This window comes from Corvus hawaiiensis, chromosome 9 (assembly GCF_020740725.1).
Source record: "Corvus hawaiiensis isolate bCorHaw1 chromosome 9, bCorHaw1.pri.cur, whole genome shotgun sequence".
Classification (NCBI taxonomy): domain Eukaryota; kingdom Metazoa; phylum Chordata; class Aves; order Passeriformes; family Corvidae; genus Corvus; species Corvus hawaiiensis.
This window is the reverse complement of record NC_063221.1, coordinates 18,427,430-18,453,931: the sequence shown is the minus strand read 5'-3', so window position 1 is coordinate 18,453,931 and position 26,502 is coordinate 18,427,430. Positions and strand designations below refer to the sequence as shown.

Genomic DNA, 26,502 nt, shown 5'->3' with positions numbered 1-26,502 from the left:
GTTAAAAATACATGGTTTACTTCAGTAGTTTATAATTCACAGTGGCATTTAGTGGGTGGAGTTGTAAATTACTAAGTGGACTGTTGCCACAGCAGAGTAGGCTGCTGCTCTGCAAAGGAGAAGCTTTGCTAAGAATAGGAATGTGGTCACGATGATAATGAACAAGGGCTCTGCATGCCTGAAACGTTGATGGGAGATTGGAAGATGGTTGTTGGATGTGAAACAGCTGCTCTAGAAATTAGATGTTATCAAAGATCTGCTTGAAAGATTGAACTGGATGAAAAGCATGCAAAACTGGACCAGTAAGACCTGGTTTCAATTTTTAGTAGCACTACCGAAAGACAGAGTGGCACATGAAATATTTATGCTGTCAATAAATTGGAAGGTACAGTTTTACAGCCAAAAATATGCTACGTTTATTCTGCTGCAAAGGGAGGCAGAATTGCAGCAGTCTCTACACAAAAAATAATCTTTTCCCAATGAAGTAGATTAATGTGCCATGAAAGCATTACAATATGTTAATCAGGTATTTGATCTGCTTTGTCCAACACTCAAAAAAAAAAGTCAGTTACTTCCTGGAAACTATATTAATGTTCCAAATAAACCTAGCTTTTTAAAGGCTAGGATTTAAAAGACTTCTCTGAGGGGGGATGATTTACTTATCGTTAGAATGATTTGCCTTTGGATTTTTAGGAGCTGTAACAGTCTTATTCAAAGGTTGCAAGCCAACAGCATTATATCAGAAATCCTGAGTGGAGGGTGCAGATAGATATGGATGGCAATATAAAACACACCACATTCAACTTTTGGAAGCTTTACTACTGAGTGACAGCTGCTGTATGATTGCTGTTCAGCCAGAAGTAGACAGGAAAATATTCTGAACCCAAATGCATGACTTGCGTGATTGCAATAATGTCATAATTTTTGACTGCTTAAATTCCCAGTCGGTGGACATCAACACAGGGGTCTCACTTTTCTGGCCTTAAGAAACATGTTTGAGCTATGTCAGCCTTAAAGTGATCCACAGGAAACTTCCACTGAAAAAGAGAAAAAAAAAACCTGTATGAAATCATTGTGTCTAATTCACACGCTGCACAACCCATTCCTATAGGGCCCTGCTTTGATCCCTGTTTGTGCTGGCCAGCTCTAGGCCCCCCAGAGCAGAAAGAGCTGCACACAGATGTTACACTGCTAAACAGCTCATCAGTGGAGGAAACCATGTCACTTCTCCTGTAGGAATATCACCAACAAAGCGATTTTGTCACAAAAATGTCTAACCTGGCTCTTTTCTGAATAAGAATACTGGACACGTTTCTAGCAGAAGACATTTTGAACTTCAGTCTCTCCCTAAACTTTCCCAGATACCCATATGTTGATTTCATTCACAGTTAAATAGACAAGGACTTCCTTTTGAGAACTTCTCAAAGGGATTGCTGTGCTAGTAACCTATCACACTCCACTGAGTACTCATCCATATGGAGCTCAGTGATTGTTTTATCTTCTATAAAGATATCCCTTTTGGAGGCCTGTGCCTGGTACAAAATTATTGAGTACCTCTGCTCTTACCGGAAAGTAAGAAGAATTTATAGCAGCTTTTGTGACATAGATAGGAAACAGGAAAAGATCTTTTATCAAACTTAAACCACTAATAAACTACTTGGCAGGCAGGATTAAAAGGGTAAGGTACCAAGTAGCCCTAAGAATTACGCTGTTTGGCTTAATTTTTGTGCTCTCACACATTAACAAATACAAAGCACATAGGATTGCAGTAGGGAATAGGGAATCCAGGTCAGCTCTTTAAGATCTGCCAGTTTCAGGACTCTACATGCTTACAATTTAACATAATTAAAGACAGGAAATTATAATTGAATATGGAAATGTACTGGTTAGAAAGTGAATCTGTCAACCTCAAATCACTTCATTTCTTATAACTCTGAAATCCTGTCCCACTATGAAATGCATGCAGCAGTGTACCCCACACTGACAAGGGGCACCCTACAGATTTAAATGTGGTGTGATCTCTGAACCACATTTTAAAATGTGGGTTTGAAAGCTACCAGCGACAGTGGGATCTCTTTCCCGGAGGCCGACTCTTCCTGCCCAGCTGATGCCTGCCAGGCCAGCAGGTAGCATATTGCTCATGAGGGGGTTTGAGCACACTCGTTCTTACCCTAACAGCTCATTAATTCCTGGTCACCTTCTTTTTTTTTTTTTTCTTTCTCTACTCTATTCTTAACCAGATAAACTCTCTTTCTACTGGGTGAGCTCATCACTGAAAGCATTGTCAAACTTTTATACAAAATCTCTGGCTTTTACTGCTTTTCTAGCCAGGGACTTTCTGCCCAGCAGAAGAGAAACATTCCTGCTCGATAAGGGCCCTGCAAATGAACACATTCAGACTGAAAGTATAATCACAAAAGCAAGCACAATATGGACCAGGAACTGCAGGTTTGATACTTTTTCTGTCTATACTTACAGCAGTAATATATTTCATCTGACTGTATTGGAAAACTAAAACAGCATATTCAGCATTTTTGGGGGGAAATACCAAATAAAAATAGCATTGGAAAAAGGGCTGAGAGGTGAGATGCTGGCAACACCATCCTTACCAAAGGCTTCTAAAATTGTCTAGAGATGACAACTCACCCAAAAGCAAGCTTAATTAGTCTATTTCTTTCTATAACACTGTCACTTTGCTACATGATGCAGACAGTAAAAATAATTTGCTTTAAAGAAAAATAGTAGAAGACCAAAATGCAGTCAAATCAGTACAGCTGCATCCAAGAACTTTGTGGCACAACACATAGCTTTCTATACTGTAAAAAGAACAAGGCAAGAACTAATTTAGCTATACTTTACAGAGTTACTAAAAATACAAGCAGCAATCTCAAGTAAATGCTAGATCCTTCAGCAGTTAGAAAAAGTTTTATTATTTTCTTTATTAGAAAGAAATAAACCACAATAACTCGTCCTAATTTTTTTTTTAATGCAAAAGACATGGTAAGCTAACACCAGTTCAAAAAGGAACTGAGTAAAAGCAAATGATCTTTGTGACTAGTAGCCCTATTTCTACCATGAAAAAAAAAAACAAACCCAAACAAACAAAAAGGCAGTTGAGAGCCATAAAAAGAAGCAAAACAAACTAAAAAGGAAAAAAACCCAAAAACTAATTTCCTGGATAGCAAAATATAGGCCAAAATCAAGTTAGTGTACATCTTTGTATCATGTTCCAATGAAAAGTGTACAGCTTTGGAAAACCACCCATGGACTGGATTAAACAATTTATTTCTGAACTCTTTCCTTCATCCATGATGACTTTCAAAAAGGTTTTGATATTTTACAAGTAGCACAATCAGAATGAAATTAATACAAATATTTGTGTGTGTGTAATAAATTATAATTTTACTTTTTAAAAGTGCACAGAAGCAGATCATTAGCACATGTCAGTATTGGTTAGGATAGATAAGCATTTGCAAAAAAAAAAAGTATTCAACACCTTGCTAATAACTAACAATGAAATAGAAGGGGTATTATCTATGCATGAACTAACTTATGGTTTTGGTCAAAAAATACATATTATTTAAGTGTACATTGAAAATCACATATTTAACTGAATGTACTACTTTTCAAAAAACATATTACAGCATATATCTACAAAATTAATTAGAATTTAGAACTGAAAGTAAATTCAGAATTGTTTTTTGTACTAGTCCTGTGTTGGGGTTCTCCCCCCTGCCATGTAGCCCTGGGAGAGGGGCCCTCGGGGGGAGACACGGGGTTTCCCTACCCCTGGTCAGCCTTGTTCCCCATTGGTTGTTTTGTGTTCCCCTGCGCGGGCAAGGACCCTCGGGTCCCGTGATTGCCTCAGGTCCTCGACAGAGCTCCAGCCATGTGGCTGGAGAAATAAACATCACTCTGAAACATCTGTCAAGAATCAGTCTATATATTTCTTTTCCATGGGCCTCATTGTCTGATATGCGTGTTGCACTATCCCCACTGTAACAAACGGTGGAGAATTGCGGGCAGAACGATCCCCGATCTCTAAGGACAGCGACTGATTTGTGAGCAAACTCTGGATTTCTCTTCTTGTTTTCTTTTTGCTATTCCATCTCTAAACTATGGAGGAACCATGGAAAGACTCTCGGCTCTCTGAGCCACATGTGGACATTTATTTTAAACTTGAAAAGATTCTTGAACGACGATTTGTAAATTTTAGCTTAATTCAAGCTCAAAAGGAACTGAAATATTTCCTTTCATGGCTCTTTAAGAACTTTTTCCACGTTTCTTGAGACTTGATTCTTACCAAAGACTTTTGGAAGACCGTTTGGACACAGTTAATTTCTGAGTCAAAATATATGCCGATCCAAGAATATTTTCGTGAATACTATTTAATTACCAAGACCGTTGAGCAATGTCAGCTGTGTCCTTGCAAAGGGAAGCGTGCCTCAGAGTCTGTGCGACCGCAGCCACGTGTGCCAAGCGCTCTGCAAGCAGCAGCGAGGCAGATCTCTCACACGGGCAGAGTGACGTGAGCTGCAGTGTCGTCAGCAGAGTGAGGCGCAGTGGGAGCAGCATGACCTGGCGGTGCCCGCCTGGCCCAGCGCAGCGCGTGGTGGAACGAGCCCTGTGAACGCCCGACCAAGAGGGGCAGTGCGCGGGCGGTGGCCAGTGGCGATGGCTGTGGAGCGGAGCCGCGCCTAGCTGAGATGTGCACTGGAGCAGGGCGCAGGGGGGCCGCCGCTCAGGGCCCCGGCCGAGACATGGGTGCGGCACCAGGCAGCGGCAGCGCAGCTAAGAGCAGAGGAGACGGCGCGCAGGGAGCTGAGCACCGTGGCCCGGCCCAGTCCACGCGGCCCTGAATGCGACCCCGGGAAGAGCGCGCAGGCACGAGCAACCTCGATGGCCCCAGCAGCCCTGGCAGCTCCAACATGGGAGCGAGGGAAAGTGAATGCAAAACCACAGCGAGACAGAAAACAGCAGCCACTTGGAAAAAGGAAAAAATCATCGTAGCTAAGGTTTTTGGAATAGTAAAATGGTATAATGTTAAACAAAATTATGGTTTTATAATGAGATGTCGCAACCAGGAAGACATATTCGTTCATAGAACTGCTATTAAAAAGAATAACCCTGAAAAATGCATCCCAAGTTTAGGAGATGGAGAAGAGGTAGAGTTCAGGATTATTCAAGGAAGGAAAGGCCTGCAATCAGTAGAGGACACTGGGCCTGATGGTGTTTCTGTGAAAGGCAGTATATATGCTAAAAATCGTAGTCATGTTAGACAATATCTCCATTATAAGCCCCCCCTACAGTCTGCCTTTCCTAATCCTACCTTTCCCCTTTATCCTATATCCTATTATCGCCAGTGTATTCCCAATCTGGTTTTTCACCCATGGTTTCCCTCACAAAATCATGCCTTTGCCAATTGTTTCACCAAAAATCCCTTTCCAATGCCAAGTGGGGGATGCAGAGGGGGAGGGAAGAAATTAACTATTGTTGTTTAGAGTTCCAACAGGTACAAATTGAAGAAACCCTCTCCTGCCTCAGTTTCTCCACAAAGCATGCTCAGAGAGTCCTGTCTCCCTTCTGTCAGCCTTAAGACGTTCCAGAAAATCTGTTTGGACATTCAAAGACTCAGGAGGGTGGCTTGTTTTGTTTTGAAACTGTCCTTGTTATCTCATGTTTATCCAGTTGTTTTCAATGTTAAGTTTTAAATCTCCTTTTGTTAAAAATAAATGGGTGAAATGTTGGGGCCCTCCCCCCTGCCGTGTAGCCCTGGGAGAGGGGCCCTGAGGGCACAGACACGGGGTTTCCCTGCCCCTGCTCAGCCTCGTTCCCATTGGTTGGTTTGTGTTCCCTGCGCGGGCAGAAGGACCCTTGGTCCCGTGACTGGAACAGTTCCTCGGCAGAGCCCCGGCCATGCGGCTGGGGAAATAAACATCTCTGAAAATATCTACCAAGAATCGGTCCATATGTATTTCTTTTCCACGGGCCTTGTTGTCTGATACGCGCGTTGCAGTATCCCCACTGTAACAGCCCTGCATCAGCTGAATATTTTTATGTGTTTTACCTGAGGCATAAGTCAATCTTACTGAACAGCAGCTCTTGAACTCAAATACTTAAATATCTTACTGGAACCGTGTCACCAGAATATATCAGCACATTCAGAGCTTAAAGTATACCTGTATCTAAAATATTTTTCTACTTATTTATAAAATATTACTACAGTATATTCCTGAGCATAACGAGATGTAGAGGAAAGTGGCTGGATGGGACACCCTTTTGGTGGTGACTCTCCCATGTATTGCAGCACTGTGTACTATACTAGTGCTAAACAGCAGGGAAAAAAGGGAAGGAACCTAATGATCTAAATTTTTGCCTGTCTTAATAGGTTGGATATCGTTGAATTGAAGGATAATCTGTGATCATCTCATTTACCATGGACTAAAAGGACTCATGTAAGATTTTAGAGCCCAGGACATTCACATACCAATTTTGTGTGCATACCCCACACATACACACTTGCCACTGCTGTCATGCACTCAGCTTTGCACTGCTGTGCCATGGATAACATAATTGTTTAAAGCAATAGTATCAGTCCAATTTCCCACATGTGACCGACCAGTAGGATATATAGTAATGACTGACCTGCTTTCTCCTGCCCACAACAGATGTTTTCCTAGGGAAGAATTAACATTCTAGAACTCAAAATAGAACATCAAAAATGGCAAAATAGTGTTAAGTCTCAACAGCTTCATCTCCAACAAGACTGGGAGGCCAATCTTGATAAGTTTCTTCACTATAAAATAGATTAAAGAGTTCAGCCAAACATTGTTACATATGCAGCTTTCAAAAACTGCACATAATTCTGGATGCTCTGGTTCTTGTTCTCTGACTTCTGTAGGCTATTCTCCAGCTCTTTCAAATGTACTTCATGGTGCTTTTCATTCTAATGAAAAAAGATAAATGCAAAGAAACTTAGAAATAAAATATAAATCAATCATAATAATAATCTAAGACAACTAGTACCAAATTTTTATAGCCTTATTTACCTCTAAAAGTTTTCAGAGGCTCCACAAAAGCAAAGGTGCTAAAAAAGGCCTCAAAAGATTGAAGTTTTTGTTTATGTTCAGGCAGGACCAAACTGAACATGTTTGGATAGACTTAAAATCAAAAAAAGGCCTATAATAATTTATAATAATTGTAAATTCAGATTATTGTCATTAACTCAGGAAAAAAAAGATATCACTACATCGTTATGGAATTGTTTTGCATCTAATCAAATCTAGATATGCTTATTGAACACAACTGATCTGAGAGGGAAATGACAACTTCATACATATTTTTTTATTTTTGTCTTGCAGGGAAAACTGCCCTGAGTAAGTGTTGTAAACTCAATATTATACAAGTGATTTAGCTAGACTGGGTATCTGTTAGGTTGATGGGAAATGTCAATGTACAAAGTATATTGTCAAGCTGAATTAATTTACTATTCTGAAAAGCGTGTATCAACTGTATTAGTAGTGTGTTTTCAGTAATAGGAACTTGTTTGTGTAAATGGTGACATGGTAAGTGATTTCTGAAATCACAAATACCATTATTTACTCACGTGGTGAAATAAGCAGAGGAGTTGTTTTTTTTCTTCTTGCTTCTTTCTCACTTCAGCTTCAAGAAGTAGCAGTTTTCTCTGAAAGGCTTGTTCTTTGTATGATATTTTTTCCTGTTCTTCAGCAACCTATAATAACGAGAGCAAAATTATGTATATATATATATATATGATTTATATTTATAAATGATATCTATATTACATATATTTTTACTCTTAAAGCCCAAATCAAATTATTTTCTTATCTCTTAATATTAATAGCTCTATTTCCTATTCTTTCATCTAATACTTTACTTATTTCCCATGCACAAGAATTAAACAAACCTGAGAAATATTCTGGCCAAATTTGAAAGCTGTTTCACTTGGAAAAAAATGTAATACTAGTGGGAGTGGAACACTTTTTAGCTCATTTTCAAGTTAAGCCAAAATTTTAGTTTTTTCAAAACCTAAGAAATATCCTCAGTATTGAAAAAATCAGATGGTTATTTCTACATTATTAATCTGAAATTACAACTTCATACATTTTTTCTGATTAAACTAATATAATTCACTACAATCTAAACTCCTACATTTCCTCTTGAATTTGATTTACTGTTTGCATAATTTCTACAAATTACAAAATTCAGCTTAATATAGAAAGAATGAAAACTCTTCCTCCAAAAAGAGAAGGATTTCAACACCAAATTTCTTGTGAGCTTCTATAATGAAGAAAATAAAAGGTAAGATTAAGCTTTTGTGCAGAAACTTTTTGCCATGTGTGGGACTTAATATTAGGTTGTTAAAGCCTTTTGATTTGTCAAAAAAAAAAAGATAATAAAAGGTTGGTCGATTGAAACTTGTTATTAATTTCCATAGGATCCAAACTTGACAAAGGAATTGGTTGTTCAATCCATATTTAAAACATGCAGAAATTCACAGTAACTTTTTAGTATTGCTCTCCACATGCAAAATAGTCTTGTCCCATAATTTTTTCTCAAGCACATTTTTAATGCTATTTTCAAATAGAAAGTATCAAACAAGACTGAGAGATGTATTAAATCACCAATACCATTTTCCTCCCTTCTTCCAAAGCAGATTCAAGTTGTCTGGTTAATGCATTATATTCTGCAATTTTATCTTCAAGCTGCAATTTACTGCACAGAAGAGTCTCATCTTCTTTTCTGAGCTGACAAGCAAGTCCTTCATTCTGAAATTCCATCTCTCCTAATTGCCTTTACAAAAAATGGATTAATGCATTATAATTCACTATAGCAGAAAAGTGTAGAAATTAATTTCAGTCAGATTTTTCAAGTTACCTTTGAAGATCTTCATATTTCTTCTGAATGTTACAGATCTCTTCTTCTAATAAGAGATAGCCCATAGAAGTTACACTATCCTGTGAAAATGACAATTTGTTTCTAGTTGAAGAGACCTGTATACAGGATCTTACTAGAGTAAAGTAAGCCTGCCTATTAAAATCCATCAAATAATTTATCTGTAATTTCAGATAAATATTCTATATTCAGACAAATGTTATATTATATTCAAGTAAACATTATCTTGTATTACTGTACCTTGTATGACTATCTTAAATTAATAAAATACAGCCAAAGTAGGAGATTAAAATTTTCTGTGAACACTTTTGAAAACCTGCTATGTAACAAAGTCCTAAAAAACTCCATATGCTGCTCACGAAGCTTTGTGTATTAGGAGTTGGTCAGGTCTACCTATCTCCCAGCAAAAAAAGGCTCCCTCACACTACAGCCACAGGAAGCATAAAAATAACACTGCATACATACATGGTTATCACAGAAGAACAGTGCAGCACTGGCAAAGAATTTCAGAAGGAAATGAATATCAAAAAAGACAATCGAGTTCATGAAAAGAGATGTATCAGCAGCAGAAGCTGAAGGAAGCAAGAAAATAGTCTTCTCCTGTCCAGCATCCAGAGTGCTAAACTTTTACATGTATTCTTTTAAATCTCAATAGCAATGAGATTATTGCTCCTTCTACCACCCATCAACAGCATGTTGGCAGTAAACAGCCACATCAACAGCCTGCTGGCACCGTCATTTAAAGGGCTGACCACCACCATTCACTGGACTACCTCAAGCAGTCCCATCCAGCAATTTGAGCTAATCTGCCTAATTTTGCTTGTAAGAATTACAGGATGTTCAGGTAGCAGACTGGTAGTAGCAGAAATTAGTCCAGCTGAACCAAGAAGAGGTTTTCTGCAGAGGCAGCAATTGCTCCAAAATGAATTTTCCTTAATTCTGGTCATAGAGTCAAGGGTAAAGGACATCACCAAGACTTAATGCTGAAATTTAACTACTGTTCCACCACCACTACTTAAGTGGTTCTTTCACACTTTTTCAGGAAAACTTGTAGTTAGATTGAAATTACATACATCATTTTATATAAGGCATAAATTTTGCACCCCAAAATTAATTTATAAAAATTAATGAAGTACTTTGCCAAACAATGATAGATGTAAGAGTTTATGAACATTCCTGGAAGAATCACAAATCAAGAGCTATGATTTTTATAAACATAAATAGTCTATAGGAGCACAGAGACTCACTGTGCTTCAGCTGTAGTTTTCTCACGGACACAGGAGGATGATTAAGCCCCTTTCCCACCCCACTAACTTAAAAACCTTTATCATTTGTGCTCTTCTAACTCAAAAGCACATTAAAAAAGACAAAAGACAATAACAAAAAAACCTCCAAACTTACCCTGCCACTGAAATTGATGTCACAGGAAAAAAGACCCAAGGGATATTCATATTCAGGCTTTAGAGAAAATACAAGCATTAGTGTTCAATACAGCCAAAAATAGAAATTATCCTATTAATGCATATTTTAAAAATAATTAATCAACTAAAACACTGCAATAATTAAAATTTTATACATCATCAAGAATATAATTTACCTGATTAAATATTTTATGGTTTATAAATTAGCCATTAAAACCAACACTAATGTAGAATTAAATTATTCTACTAGATACAAACAATATCTAGACTTGCATTTATTTCCAGGGAAGAATTCTGCAACACATCTCAGGACATAAGTATTTAAAAAGATCAAGAATATACTCACTCTAAAAGTAACAAATCTTGTCACATAATGAATTCACATAAATACAGTTGGCAACAGTTTTATTTGCATTGTGCTATTTCCACAGAAGAAGTTTTTGATTTATGAAGTAAGTAACAAAGGAAACCTCACCACTGTCACGCCAACAGGAAAAAATGTCCCAAAGACTTTTTTCCACATAATTTTCTCATTTATCTTTAGAAATCAGCATGTTCTAACCACCTGAACCTCCAGCTCCCTAAGGGTTTTGCATTTCTGTGCAAGGATCCTTTCCCAGGACATAAGCCTTTGCTGGTTTTCCTCAGCTGCCTTCAGCAAGTCACAAACATGTTGTAACTCCTTTAACTCAGCCTCCGTTTTGTCCCTCACCTGCATAGTAGCATCACAGGAGAAAAATGTAAGTGTAAAACCATAAATTAATTGTAATACTTAATGGATTTTCATTTAGGTAATAAAGCTAAAATTCTACACAACTTGCATATCACCTATTTTATAAAATACTGACAAAGATACAAGTTCTTTTCTGATTCTTAAGAAAGTGCTGTGTTCCAGTGTTCAGCTCCATCTGCTGAAAAACTTATAACTCATCTCTGTATGGATTCTCAATCTTAACTGTTAGTTAAAAAAACCCCCAGCAGTTACAGTAGGTTTGCTTCCATACACAACTTTCACAGCTGTTCTGTCAAAAAGCTCCTTTCAAAATCATCAACAATAAAATCACATTTTTGAAAGTGATAAAAGAATTCTGGAATTCTAAAATAGCAGCCCAACTACTTGGTCATTGCACTAGGAATCATTCCTCACTTGTTTGCAATTGTGTAGTTTCCAAAACCCACCAGCTTTAGATAGCAGTTAGTAAAACTCAGAAATTTAAAACCAAGAGACAGTACCTTGTGACTTTTAATAACATCACAAAAATGTAGAAAAGATCAGTATCCTACGGAATTGTTTGGAAACATTCTTTATTACTGCAAAACTTACCTTATTTTCTTCTAAGCGTTTGTTTTCTGTTATTTTTTTGTTTTCATTTAAGACCACTTCATATCTGGATTTCAATTCTTCTACTGCAATTTGTCTTTTTTGTACCTAGGACAACATTTTTTTTTACATACATTTGCGAGGTCCTTCATTTAAATATAGAAAATATAGAATCATTAATATGAAGCATAAAGGAAAACCTATGATTTCTAAATAGTGTCTCAAAGTGTGTCATTATTTGAAGTTATTTATTTTCATTATCCTACTTGTCACAGCAAGTATAAAAGGGTTACCAGGTAAAGAGCACTGTCATATCAGTAGTGTGTTATCAACAATGGAGAATGAGCTGCAGTTGTGCTATAGAAACAGCCAGCCGGGCTCACACCTCTCTCCCCACATAGCAACTATCACTGACACTTCCCATCTGAAGTCACTACAGCTCTGAGCTAGGGAATTTCACTCCACTCACTGCTTAAGGCTGGCTGTTACCTGAAACTACATCTACCATCTACCACTGGCAACAAATTTAATTGTGATGATGCATCCCACAGACAGGGCTCACTTAGATTCTGTATCATGTCTTTCTTTTCTCTTGACAATGATTTAAAAAATAAATAAGTGAAGAATGTCAGTGAAATTTTGTCTATACTATAGCAGAAATATATACATATTTGAAGCAAAAATTTCTGTGTGAATGGAGCCAAACACAAAAAACAATTATAAAAAGCCCATTTTAAGTTTGGTTTATTTGTTTCACTAGTATTTTCAATGTGGATTTACCTAGTGAAATAAAAAACTCATATAACCCTATACTCATAACCCTAACCCTAACCCTAATTTATATTTCTTGAATGAACTTGAATTTCTTGAACTTTCTTGGATACAGATATGCTCTTAGGAACACAAAATAAAATACGGTCAAGTAGAGGTGAAATATCGTCGGTATATCCACTGAAGACACCAGACTCAAACTTTATTTTTTAAATATATAGTTTATTGGGTCACTAGCCTGCTTTTTAGGAAGCAAATCTTGTTGAAGCAAGGTTGAAATTGTTGGCTTCAATGAGCTCCAAGTGGGCTTCACACGATTCAGTACAGACTATGTGTACTTGTGACAGTATGGAGACTGTTCTTTGATATAGTTTGTAATAGCACTTCCTTCTTTCATACTCAGTATTACAAAAATTTTACAATCCCTATGACAACAAAATGGGTTTAGTACAAGCAAAACCTTTATCATTTCCTCAAAACTGCTTACAAATTTAAGAAAACATACTTGAAGATTTCAAACATGGTAAGTCACCTCATTTTTACGCTGTTGTACAAGGTTTTCCTGCAGCTTTGCTTTTTCTTGCAGATGTAGCAACTCATATTCAACAGAAACTGTACTGTTCTCTAATGTAGCAAGGGAAGCCTTGATCAAAAATAGAAAATACAAAAATTTTAAGTGTTACTTAAAGAACACATTCTAGAATATGATATTAACAGCAAGTGACCTGCAGGCACTAGGAAGAGTGACATAAGTATTTTTCTTGTCAAACAAAAATGATAGTCCATAGTTCATTCGTCAGCTCAGGAGAACATTTATATTGGATGACAAATACAATACAAAACCCGTAAACTCTTCAAAAATTGAAATTAATAATTAAGAAAAACTCAGTTCTTTAATTTGAAAGTTTAACAAACATAAAAAACCAATTTCTACTTAAGCAATTGTGCAGTTACTGACAGTAAAATAAACAGCATCCTGATTAAGCAGATATATCATCAGAAAACCTTGTTCCTAGTTTTGCCATAAATTTCCACTGAAAAATTTTCAATGTCTCATTTACCCTTACTATTATAAATGGATGGCAAACTTCATTCTAGAGGTTTCTAGAATGTGTCTAGACAGAAGGTCCAAAGAGAATTAATGTGGTTACTTCATTAATGTATGAGAAATGTAGAGCCATTCAACAATGATTTATAATCTCACCTTTAATTTTTTGTTTTCAAGGTAAATCTTTTCATTTTCAGAGTTAACTGAATTTAGCCTTCCAAGAATTTCCTCCTCCGAGTTTCTTCTCCATTCCTCCCTTCTTTTCATGCCTTCCACAAGGCCTGTGATCTGACTTGTTAGACAGGCAAGAAGTTCTCTATAATACACAGTGCTTTCAAAACTCTCACTATGAAAATTAAATTGAACCTTAACACATTCTCCTATTCTCCTTCATTGTTTATATGTATATATATGTATAAAAATAAAAGGGGGAACGCATTTAAGCATCCAAAGAAACAATTATCTACTGAAATAAACTGTCTGAAAGAGGAGAGTTTCTACTCCAAGGAAGGGGTCTTAGCTCAATTACAGAACACCAAATCATACTTCCAAGAGAACTATGCATATGTACACTGTACAAAATGTAATTATATTGAATTTATAGGGTATATCATGTAAGGTCCTACTAAGAACATTCCCTAGCTACTTTAGGAATGTCACTTTCCATTATTAAAAGCAAAAAATTATGCTATGCCTCACTTTTTGCTTTTTATTGTTAATAAAGTTAACAAAATTTGTTTTGCTGTTTAGTGATCACACACTGCTTAGTAGAACAAGTCTTGTTAGAATGGCACATTTCAAGCAAAGACTTGTATTTCCAACTGAAACAAAACCAGCAAAAACCAGCTGGAAGCAGAATGATATTTGTCCTTTCTTAGATGCCTTCTAGTACCCACTGGACCAACAGCGGGCTAGACAGATTTCTGGAGTGATCTTGTCTACCTGCACTTTGGTTAAATTTTAAAATCTGCTGCAAATATTTTCAGAAATGTCAGATTTTCTGGAACAAAATCAAAATATTCAAGCCAGTTTAATTTCAGCTGTTAAATACTTGAGCATGAATCAAGTTCTTTGTGAAATAAATACTGTCTCAGACCTAGAATAAAGGCATCTAAAAGTTTCTTTTGCTGATTTAAATTATAGTCCATATTTCTACCAACAGGAACAGTAAGAGGATATTTGTCACTGTCTGCCAAAAAAATGGCATACCCTTCATGTACATTAAGATTTGACTGCGTAGTTTGAATAAGGTGGGATAATTTTGTTCTGCTTTTCCTTACATGAGTGAACTGTTCAAATGGGCATCTGAGAGGAACCTTCTCTATCCTCTAGTGAGGTGAGACATTAGTGGAACTGAAATAATTTTGCCATCAGTAGTCTGAAGTAGGAACTAGAAGACAAAGAACCTTCTTCTATTCTGTAAACAGAAGGGTTAACACTCAAGCTGTGGAATCAGTTATTAAATAAGCGGTTATGTGGAGGCCACATAGTAGTTGCCAGCAAGTTCAGGCTAATCAGAAGTATGCAGGGGAAAGAATATGTTCCTTACTGGTAAAGGGGAATAAAGCTTTAAAGGAAGTGAAATGCAGCAGAGACAAGGCTAAAAATCTTAAATTTGTTCTTATTTCCAACTCTAAATTCTGCTCAGAATTTCAAAATATAAATAAACTCATTTACATTGTCAACAATGAGTACTGCACTACTAAATATCAACACCCTGTGACTACATAAGTAAACAAAAAAGATCAACAGTCCAACTTACTTCTGAAGATCTTCTATTTGAACTTCTAACATTGTCTTTTCTTCAACTATTCTATCATGCTGCTTTTTCCAGACATCAGAGGCTGACAATATCTCACACAGTTTGACTTCCTAGAGAATGTAGAAATTATAAATTATGTAACGTAAGAATGCCACTGAAGAATGCCATTTAATTCTACAAATTTTTCTAAACACAAGAGCAATTTAATGTAAAAAGGTTTTACTGGATCTCCCTCATACAAAGGAATATAAATTTTCTCTCATCTCAAAATAAAATCAACAAGATTACCCACACTTTGTAAAAATCAGTCTAAGTACAGACTTACTTTCAAAGCAGAGACATAGTTAACACTGGTATTGTATATCAACTGTAGAATACAACATTTCAAAATTTAAGATTACAACCTTTTCTTACCAAAAAAAATTGTCTTTGATGCATCTCAACTACATACAAATTACATCAATTAATACACAAATAAAACTGTGCCAAAATATTTTAAGAATGAAAAATACTAGCTAGGTAAGAAATGAAACATTAGGTAAAATCCCTTAAATGAATATGGATAATTAACCAACACATGCTATCTTGAAATTCAATGAAGAAGAAAACAAGTGTGACTTCAAAACATTAGAAGTTCAGGAATTAGTTGCTGTCCCTCTGTACTGCTAATTTTAGTTAAAGAGCCAGTACTGCCTTCTCACAAAGATCTAAGAATATAAAAACCATTATTAATCATGTCCTGGAACACTGAGTGGAAAAGTATATCCTTAATACTGACATATCTGAAATTATTATAACGCATCCAGTTGTATGAAAACATATTCTTATTAGGAAATCCAGATAGGGCAGTAAGCACAGTTATGGTGCACCTGGCTTTTTTGAACAATTACAAACTATTGATAGGCAGAGCAAGATTCCATGGAACAATTTGGATTAAAGAAGAAGTTTTATACTTGGCTTTTGAAAAGGTTCAGAACAAGCAGCCTAGAAACAGAAAGCTAAGTAACCATGAGACATCACATATTAATAAATAAAGAAAATTAAGACTTCAAACTACAATCATGGATTCTCAGTTAGTACATTCTATTTCTGAGTTAGTCAGTGCTTATCCATAGAGGACTAACAGGAAGACCAGGAGAGGTGTAACCAAAAGCTGGTGAGACTCCTCTTACTTCCTACAGTTTGAAATGTACAACCTCATGACTTAAGACAATCACTAAATTTTAATAAAACAAAGGCAGTTAATAGTAACAGTTTTCATGACACCTACAACAACCTTTTCCTTAACAAATGAGCAACAAAACAAAAGACGTAGAAGCACAGCCTAATCAAACAAATGTTTCTATTTTCCACAGGTTAAAGTATTTCCATTGTTCAGTTTCAAACAATACAACACAACATTTCTCACAGCATAGTCACTCACATGTTCTCTTATTTTAGAGGTTACATTTTTCACAGCTTCTTCAAAGCGTTGAACTCTTTGTTTCTGGGAACTTGTTGCTTTTTCCAGAGCAATCTTCTTTTGCTCATTTGTTTCCTTTAAGGCTAACTTCTGGCACTTGTATTCACCAATTTGACATTTCCACTCTGCTATTTTATTTTCTAGAGTCTGCAGCATAATTAAAATCAACTCTTCAAATGCTAAACCTTACAGATAATTTTGTTCTATAAAATAATCAGGAATAGCTGTTACATTTATAATCTGTTTCCGTATTATCTTGGTGTCTCAAATCTTGTGGTTGATGCAAGGAGCTAGCTGAGATAAGTACAAGAAAAATACAGAGAGAAAGTCATTACAAAGATGAAGAGAAGAGACTGAGAAGGTGCAGTAGCAGGCAGGAGTAGGGGAAAAGACAGCAATCTAACCACCTCTGTGTGCTCTTGGAAATGAATGCAGAATTTCAATTTAGAAGGCATGGTATGGATGTTAAACCAGTTTATGAGGAGGAAAATAAAATGGTTTCATCAGACTATTTCTGTAAAGAGTATCACCTCAATGATGCTACCAGTGATATGCACTGATGTATTAGAGTATGTGCTCTGAATTGAGTGACACACACACTACCAGGTCTGGAGATAGGCTGTATGACTGTATATGAAATTTTAATATGAAATTTAATATCTTGGATTTGTGTTTTTTAAAGTCAGGAAGCTAGGAAAGGCTGGAGTCTTTTCTTTAGTATAGGTATTACAATATGGTCTGCGATTAGATGACAATATACTATTGCCTTGCAAGATCTCTGAATTTTTTCCATGCATAAAATGGCCCCACTTTATTAATGACACAGACTTGTTTAGTGAATAAAATATTTTTTATAAACAATGAAGCAGAAATGCATTTTAATGCATTTAATAATATTATGAAACGTGTGCAAAGCAGTCAAGATGGGAACTGGGTTCTACAACGGCCGTTATATTGTCTTTTCTATTACTGTCATTATTTCTGACTAACTAGATGTTTATGTCACTCTGATGAAGACAGTATACTGATCCCATTTCATGCAGGAAGCTGATCTCTCTAACTTCATGGCTTTTGTATTTTTCATCTATATACCACATAAATATGAATGGAAAACAACAACAGACATTAAAACACTACATGGTGATGTTCATTAAAAGCAATACCAGACTCTGATTCAAGGAGAGTCTCAGATTCTCCTATCAAAAATGACCAAGCTACCAATAGACAGTTAGTTTCATAAAGACAAGTGTAAATCCTGTTCATATCTCTTACTATTCTTCCACTGAACTCCAGCAATGTAGGTAGCAGCAGTGTAAATGAATTACTCAGTTCAGTGATATATATTCTTACTGTAGAAATGATTAATACATTTGTTTCCTTCTTTTTAGCCTAGGTCTGACACTACATTATGTACTACATGAATAAAGACCTACTACTTGGCTACTGACTATGTGAACGTGCCAGCCTTATTCAAGATACTCATTGCCAGTTGCTATAAAATATGCATATTATGCATGAGGGGATATCTCTCAGTACAAGTCTGGCTAATGGCCCCAAAACTTTTACACAATCAAAGCAAAATGTATGTGGTTTTCCAAGTGAAAGATGGTCTTGGGTACTGGGATTCACCAAAAAGCAAAAGTGCTACTTCAAAAAATGAAACAATGAAACAAAACCCTATGTAAATGGTAGTTTTTCTATATAAAAGCTTACAGAGCATCTAATAAACAAAAATGTGACTTGAGGTGGTGGATAAACACCTTCAATAAACACAGCAAATAGAAGATCTCAGTCTACGTATGGATTTCTTTAACTATTGGTGTAAGTAAACAGCTGCTATCCCCTATCATAACCACAGGAGGTCAGAATCACACTAAGAAAAAGTGCTTTGGGCACTAGTCAGTGGCTGAGGTAAATTCAAATTGAGAACTAATTTCATAAGAGCAATGCTAAGCTTCTACAAGCTTTTGTCTAGATATTAACAAAATCCTCCAGCAATTTCTGAAAGCGAACAAAACTTTTAAATAGAGACTGAATGAAAATACAGCTGTATATCAAGTTATTTTATCTAATGAAAATGTTGTTGGAATTCCATAATTGTACTAGGTAGAATAAGAAAACAATTTTTATTTAGAAGAAAACGTGAGGGATGCAGACATAGACACGTGATTTAAAATTGCCTTGATGTAGGCTGGGTGACAACCTCAAATGATACGATTAGCAGGGGATATATGTTAGTTAAAATGTTTGGAAATTAGAAATACATTCTTTTTAGCCAATGTTTGCTCATTCATGCCTACGTTCTTGACAAGTTTCATATACTGTATTCTGAGGCCACATACAGCTCCAGCCTCTCACACATGACCTCCTCCTTGCCTTTTTCTAGAGCCAGTAACTGAAACAAGCACCCAAGTTTAACTTGTGCTTTTTAGAACAGAAAATGGAAATAATTTAACCTACCTCTACCTACCTCAAACGAAGTGAGATTAGGCATTAGTCTTAAATGTTTCACTTTCAGTCAGTATAAAGAGACTTATTGATTGTTTCACAGACAATAAGAAGAAACAGGGTGTGGCTGTCACCGTTCTCTTAGAACAGAAAGGCACCATATGGACTTGCCTATCTCTTTCTCTTGACCATATGGAGACTGTCTTCTAGACAGTGCAGTTAAGTGAGTGCACTTATAGCTTCTATGCATGTTTCACTTTGCTTCACTGGAACTGTCCAAGTGGGCACAAGTTGAGAAAAGAAGAAAAAAAACAAAAAAACAACCTTGCAATTAAAATAGTGTGGTCAGGCAGACCTTGCAAAATATAAATACTTATGATTTTAGTTGTTTTGGATTTTTCTTTTACCAAGAATTTGATTTCAAAACAGGCCACAGTAAGGTTTTGCTATTTTTTTTCCAATAAACTGAAACACAAATAAAAACATTTTGACCTGTATTTTCACTTTTAATTCATCATTTTCTGCTTCTTTTCTTTCAATCTGACACTGCAGGTGAGCTTGTACTTCCTTTACTGATCTTGACAGTTGGTTTCCTTTCTGTACGTTGATCTAAGAAAGACAAACACAAATCTATTGGACTATACTGTATGATGCTCTCTTTATTTTTTTTACTATGCTGTAGTTTCTAACTGACTTTTGAAAGTCCTCAAAACCTGGAAAAGAAAAAACGTGCTCTACAAGTATATTCACAAGCACTAACCTGCTACAAATCGTATTAATGTTAAATAGAAATCACCAAGTTGAAACTATTTATGTATAATTATTGCATCATATTTAATCTGGGTTTAAGAAGTAGGAATAAGGCCTGGAAGCATGAACTCAGAAATCCAGGTTGAGCAAAGGCATCCAGCTAGCAGGATGACTAACATTAAGCCACACTGATCAGCTGTGCTCTGACTAATTAGACCTAAACTGACCTTCATTAAATTCCAAAGACCAGCATCTACTATTAGAAGTATTGATACATTTAATTCAAACTCTAATTTTGAGGGGTACATAAATCATAAGGGAAGAGGAAACTCATGTCACCAGGACTCGGGTCAGATGATTCTACGAAATATCTTTCAATATCATTCCTTTGGCTCATTCTAAGTAAGAAGTAATAAGGTAGAAAATTAATTATTGTATTATCAGTATAGACTAAAAGAGACTAAAACAACGTACCAGTGGAAGTGTTCATTATAGATACCAGTAAGAAAGGCAGATTCTGTCAAGTATTGATGAAAATGCCATTTATTGAAATTAATGTAAGAAGGAACAAGGGGATAGTATAGCAAATCATTTATCCTTTCAGATGCTGGACACCCTAAATTGTTCAACATAAGGTAGGTCTCTAGTCAGGGCATGGTACGCCACATAGATCCCATCAACATTGAAGTCTGCTGGCATTGGGGTCTTCAGAATCTTTATAGGCTTTTCTGTACAGCATTTCTATTCTCAAGCAGAAAGATGTTTCCATGAAAATGTGCTCCTTCACTTGAAGATAAAGACAAGGACATGACAATGGTCCCCACAGGCTTCTCTATTATGACAAGCTGGTAAAGTTTATCCCGCAGCCAAGTGATGTGTTCACTTGGTTAAGCAAAAAAAATTCTTAAAGAAGAACCATAGCTCTTAAAACGCCCCAAGGAGTTACAAATAACAAAGTACACCGCTGCCCCCTTAAAGGTTTAACTGAGCCTATTTGGTCCCTCACTAACACTGAACCAGGCTGCATTGCATACACACAGAGAGCACTGGAGTTATTCAATCTGTAACACACACTGCCAAACTACCAGTAAAATAGCTTTCAGACTTTTACACTACCCTCTTATACAGAACAGTTCTTCCCTTCCAGTGTTGGTATTTGCACTGAGCTCCTTCTTTTGGTGCAAAGAATGAATGATCTCTTGCCACCCTTGTCAGCCTTTGATGATATTAGCTCTGCTGCCTGTACTACCTTTCCTCAAAGAGCCATGGAAACTAACTGTGAACAGTATCTGTTTAGCTTACTCCATATTATGCCATATAAATACTTTTATTCCAGAACTATTGAAAATCAGTAAATCAGAAGTCAAAAGCCATTAGTCTGGATGTGTGCCCCTCCCTGTACCTTACGATATTAGTGTTAAGGATAACTGTATCCGTAGTTGGTTTGAATATAGTTTTGGTGGTTTTAAGGTAATTCTGTATGAAACATCTTTCAGGATTTTACTTTTTTCATAGGTCTTTGAAATAATTGTTTTACTCAAAGTTTAAAATTTTTAATTAAAAATCAAGTACATTGGAAGAAAACATTCATTCCAACGGAACGGGTCACTCACTTTTTCACACTGAAGCATGGATGAAAGTTCTTCAATCTGTTTCTCCTTTTCAAGTATTTTTTTCCTGAGATTCTTAATGGAGAAATAAAAACAACAAAGAAATTATTTTAATGTACGTGTACAACAAAGCCTCAGTAATGCGCATTGATGAACATTTCAGATGTAAAACTAAGATTCAATTTTGTGACGGTAAATCACAAATACTCCCACTTTTCCACTCTTACTGAAAATTGTATGCCCTATAAGGTAGCCAATTTCAGATGTACAGCATAGAACAAAGAGAATCAAATTTTAATTTACTTACAGCATTCTGAATTTCATTTTCACTTAGCTTCTGCATCCAAGTGTTAATGTTTTTACTGTTTAACTGCAACACAGGAAACATTAAAAATTTCTTCTGATTATAACTGATTTAAAATTTTTCAATGGTCTTAAATTGGTTACATACAATGTGCTACATTTTCAAATTTGCTACCTGGTACATATGAATATAAAAGCTCACATACTCACAAGCTACTTAGTTGGTGGTTTAAACCCTAAAGATTCAATTTATTTTGTACATAGGATTTGCAGCTGAAGAAACAAACCAGGGTTATTCCATACACCTATTTATTTTTTATTTTATCTAGAAGGGCTCTAAATACTGTAGATAAGTGTTATTTAAGCATGTAGTTAAATGATAAAAGCATTTGTAGAATTCACAGTATTTCAAAGACTAATATTAAGAGCTAAAGCCTTCTAGGAGCCTCAGTTAGTTAGGAGAATTTGAAAATTGAATCAGAAAGCATAAGCTGGAAGATCACAAAAATCAATTTGCATTAACTCTTTGTAGAATTTATGTGTCCATGATATTGTCAGCTAAACTCATTATTTTAAAATGTCCAATTGTGTGTGTTTGAACATAACTTTCTATTTTAAAAAAGTAGAGTTGTGTGGCTTTTAGACTGTAAATCCCAAACCTTTTAATTTCACTAATGAGAAGATAAACCCACAAACTCAAGTTGGAAACTCTGGCATCAAAATTTTACTACAACTCCTTCATCTTATCCTGGCCTGCATGTAATCCCTGATAATGTTCCGTAATCTTGATCCCATGCCTACCTGTGAAGTCAGTCCATGGACCTCAATTCCACATCCAGGTTTCCACCTTTGCATGCACAGCAAACTTATAAATACTGTATTCCGTAGAAGTCCTAACCTCTCCTGACTACACTGAATCAGATTTGTTATCAGAAAAAAAAAAAAATATAAACAGGAATGGTTTTGTGACCTGACACTGATTTATCAGCAAAAATACTCAGAAGACTTCCCAGAATTGAGAAGTGACTGGAAACCTAAATTACTCATAGCATCTTTCCATTCTCAGGAAATAGTCTTCCCCACAGTTCATTCTTTATGAACTTTTTATCTTTTTGTTGAATGATCAACAGAAAGCCTCATGCTTGTAAGACAACTAGCATTGTCTATGAAAACCTGAAAATGAAGATTGTCTTCAAAATTAAAAAATAAAGTTCAGAATAAACACCCATCTTTGTTAGGTTCTGAAAAAGAGTTAAGAAAGTCAGCAATGATAAAACACATTTAATTTTAAGAAATCTACATTCTTCACTCTGTCAGGTTTCTGTGTGAGTTCCACATGTGAGTTCCACATGTCTACTGTTATACAGGAATTCACTCAGATCCACTTCCTGTTTTAACAAACATAGTTCAACAAACTCCTTCCAAATTTTTAGGAACTTTCTTAGTGCACAGGACATAACAAAAAAATCTCTCCCCAATGCGTCCGTTAAGGAAGATAATATGACTAAATGTTTCTTTCAGACTTGTGTAAGAAACATCCATTTCCATTGATTCTATGTTTATGCCTTACATATTTTCTTACTTGGTGTTCTAGACTGTCAGACTCTTTGCTCATATCAGTAAAATATTTTTCATCTTGGATGGCTTTTGTAGTTCTGTGACAATCCTTTATATGTGACTGAAGCAGTGAACACAGTTTTCCTGTTTCTCCAGGTGGCACACATGTTTTTCCCTGAAATAGCATTCATAATTATGTAACATTTAGTTTCACTCACAGTAAGGTCACTGATATTGCTAATTCAAGGATATCAACATAAAACAAGTCAGGTCCTCAGGAGAATCCTTTAAGCGAAAGTTTAAAGGTCAAAGAATAATTTAGGACTTTCAACAAGGATAAAAGCCTGTGATATCACAGGATGTACCCTCAGTTTGCTCACAGAACACACCTAATCTACAAGGCAAAGGCAAACAGACTACCTCCAGTGAAGGTGAAGGCCAAGACCTGCTCAGATTCCAATGTTGCTGTTTTTCACAGCAGACTTCTTCCAATTTCGAGGCAGCGATGGCTTTCCTCTTTTCCCAGTTTGGAAAAGCTTCTCACCAGGCCTGGCTGCTCAGGAAAATGATGCTGCCTGTGCCATGGCAAGCCCAGAGCCATACCAGACCTACTACCTAAATGCATCCTATTCCCCCACTTCCTTATCAGGCACCAGCAGCCTGTCATTCACCCTCAACCCTTCTCCAAACACCTCTCCTGCCTCTACCCTAGCATTCCAGCATGCTTGATGCCTTCACCAAGCACAAACTTATCTGTTTACTCCACTCAATGCTCCACGGACTACTCATTATTTTTTCAGAAGTGGATTGTGTTGCCTTCTCCACACACCAGGACCCATTTCTTCTGCCCTCAGCCTGTGCCACGTGCATCTCCATCAAAAGGATTTGTCAGACTAAGAGTTTTTGTTCTTACATCCATATTCTCCTTCACATAATTGAGAAAATGAGTAACAAATTTTGGAAGTTCCCATCTTAAATAACGACTTCCTCACAGAATCAGAATGCAGACTGCTCTGTTCCTAATTGTTGTCTTAAGGCAAATGAATACACTCAAACATCCAAGGTTTTTTATTTTATACATGTATATGTGTGTGTATGTCTTGTTTTATAACAGGATTAGATTTCCTGGCAGACCTCAACTTGTGTAACACACTGCAACTCTTTGTAGCTTTTTCCTGGATATACAACCAAAACCAAGTTCTTGAATTTAATTACTTCCAGTGAAAACAGCACCTTGGAAGATTAAACATAATGCTTCATTTATCATAGCCAATCTGTGTAAGCAGAAAGGAACAAATAAGAATTTTGTCATAGTTTCAGTATACTCTTGCTATGTCCACCCCTGTCACTTAGCCATTTTTTGAAATATCACCTACATCACATCTATAACCGGGAAGTATATTTTTAACCTTGTTAACAAAGTAAATACAATTAAAAAAAATCAAGCCTAACAGGAACAGAATGAACTTGCCTCAATAGTGTGAAGAAGAACAAACTTTTCCTGAAGATCAAAGTCCAGTGAAGGAGCAGTAGAGTCACGTACAGGTAAAGATGAGGATGGTTGTGATGATGATGATGACATTTTGATTTAATGCTGTATAACAAAACAGTATATGTTAACAGATTTTGGTGTTCTGTGAATCAGTAACCTAAGCATTGCTGGCATCCCAGGTTGTTCCCACTACAGTGGGATTACTGGACTGGACCAGTCACAGCAGAGGTGTAACACAGCTAAGGCAACTGAAATCTTCCACAAGAATTCACAACTTGCAAATGCTTAGGCACAACTGAATTCATAAATTTGGTGCACAGAAAGCAAATCCTTCCACAGCAGAAAACTGAACACACACGAAAGACAGAGTAAAGCTCGCAGCTGCTATTTCTCACTTCCTCGCTCCCCAGCACAGAGGGGGAGGCTCAGGGGCACAGGTCACTCAAGGCCAGCCCTCACTCCGGGCCCACACTCGGGCTCTCACCTCACCGAACGCCCCTGCGCTCGCTGCCTGCGGCTCCCGCCCCTGGGGTGTCCGGCGGGTCACCCCCCTCAGCACCGCTCCCGTGGGGCAGTGTGGGGCATGCCCAGCCCCTGACCCTCAGCACCTTTCCTGTGGAGCAGTGTCCCCTCAGCACCCCTCCCGCTGGCCCCCACCTGCGCCCGCCGCCCCTCGCCGCCGGGACCCGTTGCCGGAGGAACGCGCCGCTGCCGTTGCCGTTGCCGCTGCCGGAGGAACGCGCCGTTGCCGTTGCCGTTGCCGTTGCCGTTGCCGTTGCCGTTGCCGTTGCCGTTGCCGAGGCCGTGCCGGCCCCTCTCGCGGCGAGGGGAGGCGGCGGTGCCTCCCCGGGCCGGCCTTGCCCGGCGCTCCCCGCGAGCACCGGCACCCACTGCCCCCGCCGAGAGAACGAGGGCGTGCGGGTGGGATGCAAAGGTGCCTCAAAAGGCTGTGCCCCTTACTCGCCCGTGACATGCCCGTGCGCACCCAGGCGGTTACTGTCAGACCCAGATGGACAAAAATCCTGGAGACCTCTGGGGAGCTTTAGATCCTACGGCTTATTTCTTTCTGGGCGTTTCCATTAATTTTGTTTTTTTTTTTTCTGAGGTTAAACACTAAGTCTTCATGTAACTTGCCCGTATGTGAAGCTGTTTTGGCAATACATTGTCAAACACTGTAGAAAAGCCGCATATTTTTAAATATCCACGTTCAGATGAGGTGGCAATTCATACAATATCTGAGACACTGCAAGAGACATACAGAAGGATCATTTAGAGGTACGGAAACATCACTTTTAGATAATGAATTGTGCAAAACTGAGTGATCATGTGATACAAACATGATCATTTGTACAGGTGCATATGTAGATACAAACATAGACACATATGCTCATACATAATTATAATTTGCACATTTTGTTTAAAAAAATCATACTGATAGAAATGTTACTTTTTAATATGCTGAGTGAATATCAGCATCAGCAACTTACATTAAAAAAAAAGCTTGACAGAAACAATCAAAATAAAAATCAAACATATTCTTTGGCATCCTTTGTAAACATGCCAGTGTGTATTTTGTTCTGTTGCTGACAATGGAATTTCAGCGAGCAGTTACGCACTTTATACACTCTTCGGAGAATATTA

At 37.1% G+C, this 26,502-nt stretch overlaps 1 protein-coding gene across 4 annotated transcripts; it reads right to left on the bottom strand.

Moving 5' to 3' along the window:
• Nucleotides 1-391: 391 nt before the first annotated feature.
• ODF2L (outer dense fiber of sperm tails 2 like) lies at nucleotides 392-26,211 on the bottom strand. Of its 4 annotated transcripts, XR_007205448.1 has the most exons (18): nucleotides 25,519-26,211; nucleotides 24,841-24,963; nucleotides 23,395-23,544; nucleotides 21,817-21,879; nucleotides 21,513-21,584; nucleotides 19,642-19,758; nucleotides 16,663-16,848; nucleotides 15,240-15,349; nucleotides 13,634-13,769; nucleotides 12,962-13,072; nucleotides 11,662-11,766; nucleotides 10,903-11,049; nucleotides 10,318-10,374; nucleotides 8,899-8,978; nucleotides 8,652-8,814; nucleotides 7,607-7,732; nucleotides 6,646-6,946; nucleotides 392-1,037 (listed from the first exon to the last, which is right to left on the bottom strand). XR_007205448.1 is itself a non-coding variant. In XM_048313275.1 (17 exons), the coding sequence occupies exons 2-17, from the start codon at nucleotides 24,949-24,951 to the stop codon at nucleotides 6,818-6,820; spliced, it is 1,863 nt and encodes a 620-aa protein (XP_048169232.1). In that variant the 5' UTR covers nucleotides 24,952-24,963; nucleotides 25,519-26,211; the 3' UTR covers nucleotides 5,990-6,817. The 4 variants fall into 4 exon arrangements, 3 of the variants coding, with proteins under 3 accessions (XP_048169232.1, XP_048169233.1, XP_048169234.1); XM_048313275.1 differs by lacking the exon at nucleotides 392-1,037 and having other exon boundaries at nucleotides 5,990-6,946; XM_048313276.1 differs by lacking the exons at nucleotides 392-1,037; nucleotides 25,519-26,211 and adding an exon at nucleotides 25,346-25,500 and having other exon boundaries at nucleotides 5,990-6,946.
• Nucleotides 26,212-26,502: the final 291 nt, after the last annotated feature.

What these genes read in the sequence shown, in the direction of transcription:
- ODF2L (XM_048313275.1), bottom strand. Translation starts at nt 24,951, where the DNA reads ATGTCATCATCATCATCACAACCATCCTCATCTTTACCTGTACGTGAC. An exon ending in AATTAAAAGTGAAAATACAG is followed by an intron (nt 16,849 to 19,641) that starts GTCAAAATGTTT and finishes ATTATGCTGCAG; the next exon opens with ACTCTAGAAAATAAAATAGC. An exon ending in ACATCAATTTCAGTGGCAGG is followed by an intron (nt 8,979 to 10,317) that starts GTAAGTTTGGAG and finishes TCATTTTCACAG; the next exon opens with GATAGTGTAACTTCTATGGG.